The following is a 6,773-nucleotide window of genomic DNA, read 5'->3' as shown; positions in this document are numbered from 1 at the left end:
ACCATTGATTCATTTCAGCCAGCGAGACCGGTGTAGACATCGCGTCGGTTTGCTGCCGATCGGAGTGCTCAGAAAAGTTCATCAAGAGAAGCGTCTGTCCAGAGATGCTCTAGATGTCGTCACCAATACTTCCGTCACCAGATGTCTTCTTCTACAGTCTAAACCTCATAACTTCTTTCAAGTCCCTAATTATGACTAAACAAAATCTTTGGGATCATATGCATGTGGGGGGAAGAAACTACAATTAATACGTCAATGCCTGGGAAAAACGTAAATCTGGAAATAAACAGAAATGTTGATAGTGTGGGAATAATTGTTTGATCTGTTTGGGCAAATGGAATCTCATGAACATAGAGCAGAAGAGAAACATACCTGGGAAACGTTTTCTTGCGGAAGCTTTTGGAATTCTTCAAATTTCAATAAACACGAACACCCTTCGAAGGGTACAACGATTGGGGGTACAAAATCCACATCTCGGGGATAAAAAATCCGATTTTTTCAGGTGTTTGGTACCCCTGAATTTAGAATTTTGTACCCCTAAATTTTTTAAGCTGAATGACCCCAAATTTTTTGTATCCTACGAACTATTTTCCCTATAAACAGCACATTAAAATCTAATTCTGAGAATCCCTGTCATCCCAAACTTTTTAAAACTTTTCAATTACATCATCGATTGACACATTTGATGATTAACTTTTCCATTTCAAACCCTTTCTGAAAAACGCTATTTTGGACGAAAATTTTTTTCGTATATTGTCACCAATTATGTCATACTATTCCCCATTGAATTAATTAGTACGTTTCCTTGAAAATTGGCAACAACAAATTCTAAGCTCCGCCCATTAAAAAACAGAGAAAGAGAGAAATATAGAGACGTAAAGAAGAGAGGCAAAAAAGGGCGTGGCTTATCCTAATGCTTACAAGTTGCTTGTCATAACTAGTATAAAAAGCTCTGTTTCCTATTTTATCTTCTTAAATTGAGTTAAAACTTCTCCTCAATCCAAAATGTCCATCCTTCTGAAGGTTGTATTCTTTGTCGCTGTCTTTCAATTCGCTTCCGCTCATCGTCAAACCTCATTGACTGATGAGCAAGTCCTCCAGCTTGTTCACTTGTCGTGCAACGACGGCAAATACTTCTGCCCAGCAGAACGTGAGTTCATTTTTTTAATTAACGAAATCATTTTCATAATTTTACAGGATACTTGGTCAAAATCGGGCCGCAAAGAATCTTCAACCGCTTTGCGGTCTTGAAGTCCGAAGAAGTCGGTCTCCTCAAAACTTCAGATATTCCGCTAACAGAACTCTTCGGTGTTTTCAGAGTAAGTCTTACAATCAAATACTCGACTGATTATAAAACGCTGATTTCAGAACACCTTCTGCTGCACCGAAGGAGCATGTCTGGCGGAATGCAACGTATTCCCTATCAATGAAAAACGCATCGTCTCAAACTTCCAGGATATCTACGAAAAGGTCTTTGCTCTCAACATTGCAGAGCTGAATGTAGGTTTACCTGAGAGCGTGATTGTTTTTCATTTTATTCTCTTCCAGGAATACCAGGACGACTACATCAAGTATCTTCTCAACGGCAAAAAGCACGGATTCGTTCCAGCAAGAATCGAAGAGTTGTACGACATCCTCCACCAGGACGAGGACGAGATCATGAACATGCTGGCTGAGAAAGCATAGATCTTCTCCAAAATGTTCTTTGTTCTTACTGATACTATTTATCCCCTTCGTACCTTCTATTCACCCCAACTTTCATCAGAATTCCCGATCTTTTAACAATTTGACCCCCGATTCTTTTTCTACTCCTAATGATTCGTTTTTCCCCCAGTTCAATTTGCATAATTTTGTCCTTCGATCGCATTATCCCACTCTTTCGAATTTCTTTTTGTTTCTCCTGCAGACTTCATTCGTAATTCCCATGTCTTCTCTTGGATCATTCTTTTAGAATATTTCCTGCAATAAATTTGTTGATTTCACAAAAATCTTTGAAACAAGCAGAAAAAAAATCATAAAGCAATTAACTCAAAAAAAAATGTAGTTTGAAAACCAAACACAATTTCAGGTTTTACAGAAAATCGACACAAATTACAGTGTACTTGAATTTTCAGAGTACAACTTCAGTACCCGTAAACAACTTTCAAGCTTCTAATTATGACTAAATTGAACATTTGGGATCATATGAGTGGGGGGGGGGGGGGGGGGAAGAAACTACAATTAATACGTCAATGACTGGGAAAAACGTAAATCTGGAAATAAACAAAGAGTGTGATAGTGTGGGAATAATTGTTTGATCTGTTTGGGAAAATGGAATCTCATGAACATAGAGCAAAAGAAATGGAACTGGGAAGAGTACGTTCTCTTGCAGAAGTATTTGAAATTCATGAAATTTTGATAAACAGGCACATAATTCGGATGGGACAACAGTTCGGAGGTACAAAGGGGTTAAAAGTGATTTAGGGACGCGAATCACGAATTTCGTACCGTTAATTTGCTTTGTACCCTCCAATGACTCCAAAATTTTTGTACCATACAAAGTATTTGAATCTTTGACACCCACACTTTTTTTTTAAATTTTTCTACTGATCTTCACGCTATCGAATGACGTATTTGATGATTAACTTTTTCATATTAAACCCTTTCTGAAAGACGCTATTTTGGACAAAAAATTTTTTCTCGAATATTGTCACCAATTATGTCATACTATTCCCCATTGAATTAATTAGTACGTTTCCTTGAAAACTGGCAGCAAAACCTCGAAGCCTCGCCCCTTTTAGAAAGATAGAGAGAGTGGAAGAGAGGAACAAAAAGAAAAGAGGCAAAATGGGGCGTGGTTTATCCTAATGCTTACAAGTTGCTCGTCATAACTATACTATAGTACAAAAGACTCTGTTTCCTATCTTATCCTCATAAATTGAGTTTTAAACCCTCCTCAATCATGTCCATCCTTCTGAAAGTTTTGGCCTTGGTCGCTGTGTTTCAATTCAGTTCCGCTCACCGTCAAACCTCATTGACTGATGAGCAAGTCCTCCAGCTTGTCCAACTGTCGTGTAACGACGCCAAGTACTTCTGTCCAGCCGAACGTGAGTTCGTTTTTTTTCAATTAGCCAATGATTTTCATAATTTTACAGGTTGCCTCGTCAAAATCGGACCACAACGAATCTTTAACCGGTTCGCAGTCCTCAAAGCCGAAGAAGTCGGGCTCCTCAAGAGTTCCGATATTCCGCTAACAGAACTCTTTTTATTGTTTTCAGGGTAAGTCTCACAATCAGATACTCATCTGATTATCGAATCAACGATTTTAGAACACCTTCTGTTGCACCGAAGGAGCTTGTCTGGAGGAGTGTCACATCTACCCGATCAACGAGAAACGCATCGTCTCCAACTTCCAGGACATCTTCAAGCAGGTCTTCGCTCTCAACATTGCAGAACTGGATGTAGGTTTACTTAAAGGTGGGGGGACAGGAGATTTTCCGTAGTTTTTTAGTAGCTAGAGTATGCATTCTACCGTCACGATGTACAACGCTTAATGTCACTCTGCGTACAGCTGTCGTCCTCGCCTTTATGTATGCAATCGGGCGTCCGCTTTCTCTTTGCCCGCGTGGCTCAGTCGGTAGCGGCGCCGCACCCTCAATCCTCGCCTTCACAAGTTCAACTCCTCGAGGGGCATCTTTGAACGGAATTTCGAGAACATTATTTTTTTTCATGTCCCCCACCTTTAAAAGCGTAATTTGTTTTCAATTTTTCATTTTCTAGAGCTACGAATCGGACTACATCGAGTATCTCACCAACGGAAAGAAGCTTGGATTCGTCCCAGCAAGAGTCGAAGAGTTGTATGACATTCTTCACGAGAACGAGGACGTCATTATGAATATGCTTGCTAAAAAAGCAAACATAAGCCCCTAATTTTTCTTCGATCTTACTATTCTGTTTATCCCTTCGTACCTCCTCTACATCCCACTTTCATTGTATTTCCCAACAATGATATTTTAATAATTTGAACCCCGATTCTTTTTTCTACTCTTAATAAGTATACAAATGTGAAATAATGATAATTTAAACTCTAAGCAAGTTTGAAGCATCTAATTATGAATAAATGAAACCCTTGTTTTCTTATGTGTTTTGAGAAGAAACTACAATTATTCCGGAAGTTTTCTGAGAATTTGCTGGAAACCAACATTTATGTAAAGTCGTCATCAACTTTGTCGTTTGTGATATGGATAATTGATGTTTTCTGATGAAAAAAATCAAACTACACACCCTATTTTCCAAGAATTAATTCAGAAAAACTTCCTTATCACTAATTGGTGCTCTAAAAGTGCAATCTTTATTTTCTCTACGTCACACTATCCAGGTTCCATAAATAAATTTTATCTCAGGCTAATCACGTCACAAAATCACCCGATTTCCATTCTCCCACACCATACAAGTCGGAACTAGTACTTGGAGATGTATTCATGTGTTTCAGCTTCTCAAAAAATCAACTAATTTTCCCACATCATCAACGTCTTTGATTGTTTACGCTTTTGCTTTTTCAGGCATTGGCGTATTAATTGTAGCTTCTACTCCCACACATATATGACCCCAAAGGTTTTGGTTAGTCATTATCCCAAAGAATTGAACACCTTGAGAGCATTTGGGAAAGAAACTTGGAGGGTACAAAAATTGTTAAGTATCTTGGTATTAGGTAAAAGAGTTTTTTCATAATAAAAGTATCTAGAAAACGATCGAGAAAAAAAATAAATGCTCCAGGGAACTGTAAACACGTCAAACTTCAGATTACTCATCGAACATGATCAAGAAGAAAAGTACAACTTTAAATTCTCAAAATAACTCAACTTGTCTAATGAATTTCAAGGAAAAGCACGTTTTAAAGGTGGGGGTACAGGAGATTTTTCGTAGTTTTTCCGCACCCTCAATCATCGCCCTCACAAGTTCAACTCTTCGAGGGGCATCTTTGAACGGAATTTCGAGAACATTATTTTTTTTCATGTCCCCCCATCTTTAACTGGAAATCGGACTCATGTAAGGCTAGTCATGTTTGGGCTCATTCTAAAACTCAAAACTCTGGACGTAAGAACCTTATGTGATTGACACCTAGTGATATTTTGGCCCCTGCACCTCGTGATACACCATCGGCCGCTCCGCCGAATATCAGGGGCTGACCTAAAACCTCAATCCTCAATTTTTCCAGAATCCCAGGGTCGCCTTCCACGTCTGGCCGTCGTCCCTCGCCCCCCGGATCCACAGAACTACTCGGCTCATCGTGGAATCCTCCGAAACGGACCTGCTCCAACTCATCGTGGCACCTCCAGACGCTGGCATCGTCGGAACCAACACGTCTCTCGGCCCCGCACGTCTTCTACTCGACAGTCGAAAACGGGATTCTCTCATTGGAAATCGAGCCGCTGTGCCGCCAACCATCAAGAGGCAGACTCCACTGGTCACTTATAACGGCGGACGTCCAGGGCAGGAAATTCCGAGATATATCGATCTCGACGACTCGCCAGCTTTATCGCCAAGACGTTCTCCTCCAACGTCGCTGGACATTCAGAAGATGCTCCGAGAGCAGCCAGCGGTGAAGATGGAGGTGAAGATGGGAGGAGGCGGTTATGTGAAGTACGAGAAGCCAGAAGACGTGGAAGAGGACTTTGAGGATTCGGATGATGGAGAATCGGAGGATGTGCCAAAATCCGATTTGGCTCAGAAGATCAAGAAGACCAAGGAGAGAGTCAGCGAGGAGGCCGCAATCATAGTATTCTCATAGGTGAGTTTTTGGAGATTCTAGGCAATGTTTTTGAGATTCTAGGCCATGGTTTCGAGATTCTAGGTCATGCTTTCGGGATTCTATGTCATGGTTTTGGGATTCTAGGTCATGGTTTTGGAATTCTAGGTCATGGTATTGGGATTCTAGACCATGGTATTGGGATTCTAGGAGCATGGTTTTTGGGATTCTAGGCCATGGCTTGGGTGTTCTAGGCCATGGTTTGAGGGCTCTAGGCCATGGTTTGGGTGTTCTAGGTCATGGTTTTCGGATCCTAGGTCATAGTTTCCGGATTCTAGGCCACGGTTTTGGAGTCCTAGGCCATGCTTTTGGGAGGGGGGGGGGGGGTTCTAGGCCATCATTAATTTTTCTATGTTTTACAGGCTCCATGGTGATCAATGGACTGGAAACGCTCAAGAAAACCAACAAGGACGAATTCAAGAAATTCTCCACCGAGCTTTTTGGCCTTCTGACTAAATATGATATTCAATAATTTCCGCCTATACCGATTGTCATGTCAAATGATCTCCTAAAAATATTTTTTATTCGTGGTCTTAACCTTTTCTCTTTCCTCTTTTTTCTAACTTCCAACACGACTTTTTTATCGATTTTTTTTCGCCCAAAAATTATGGGTCAACATGATCAAATCTTCTTTTCCTTCCTTTTTCCTGTTTCTTTAAATTATGCTCTTCTGATCTTTTTCCCCTTATCATACTGGTTGTCTAAACGATGGTTTAAATATGAATAATTTGATTGCACTGGAGAATCCTTTGAATCATCTTGAATCTCCACAAAATCAGACACAAAATTTGTCATGGTAGAGCAAAATTAAACTTGCAATTCGTAATTTTTCTGTGGGAGAGAAGCGTGCAGACTAATACGATTGTCTACTTTATTCATTTTTGTTCCCTTCATATGTTTTTCAGGTCCTCGCATTCATTACGGAACAAATATGACACTACCAGTTGGGCTTATTTATCATATATGTATTGTCTATTCAATAAAA

The 6,773-nt window shown here is 40.0% G+C and overlaps 3 protein-coding genes across 3 annotated transcripts in view; all 3 read left to right on the top strand.

The window, feature by feature from the left end:
• The window catches only part of CBG07858, a gene marked incomplete at both ends in the record, with an annotated part of 697 nt that extends 584 nt beyond the window's left edge, over window positions 1-113 (top strand). The window contains one exon of the mRNA XM_002631841.1: window positions 19-113. Coding sequence (XP_002631887.1) covers window positions 19-113 — 95 coding nt within the window. The remainder of the gene's footprint in view (window positions 1-18) is intronic.
• An 892-nt stretch (window positions 114-1,005) lies between these two features.
• CBG07857 lies at window positions 1,006-1,686 on the top strand (the record flags this gene model as incomplete). Its single annotated transcript, XM_002631840.1, has 4 exons — window positions 1,006-1,150; window positions 1,198-1,319; window positions 1,369-1,500; window positions 1,549-1,686. 4 exons carry the CDS (start codon window positions 1,006-1,008, stop codon window positions 1,684-1,686), a joined length of 537 nt encoding a protein of 178 aa, XP_002631886.1.
• Window positions 1,687-2,941: 1,255 nt separating this feature from the next.
• On the top strand, window positions 2,942-5,770 carry CBG07856 (the record flags this gene model as incomplete). Its single annotated transcript, XM_002631839.1, has 5 exons — window positions 2,942-3,086; window positions 3,135-3,258; window positions 3,309-3,440; window positions 4,542-4,599; window positions 5,198-5,770. The coding sequence occupies 5 exons, from the start codon at window positions 2,942-2,944 to the stop codon at window positions 5,768-5,770; spliced, it is 1,032 nt and encodes a 343-aa protein (XP_002631885.1).
• Window positions 5,771-6,773: the final 1,003 nt, after the last annotated feature.

Source organism: Caenorhabditis briggsae (assembly GCF_000004555.2).
Source record: "Caenorhabditis briggsae complete genome, chrII, whole genome shotgun sequence".
Taxonomy (NCBI): domain Eukaryota; kingdom Metazoa; phylum Nematoda; class Chromadorea; order Rhabditida; family Rhabditidae; genus Caenorhabditis; species Caenorhabditis briggsae.
The sequence above is the reverse complement of the archived record's forward strand: the minus strand, read 5'-3'. Positions and strand labels throughout refer to the sequence as shown.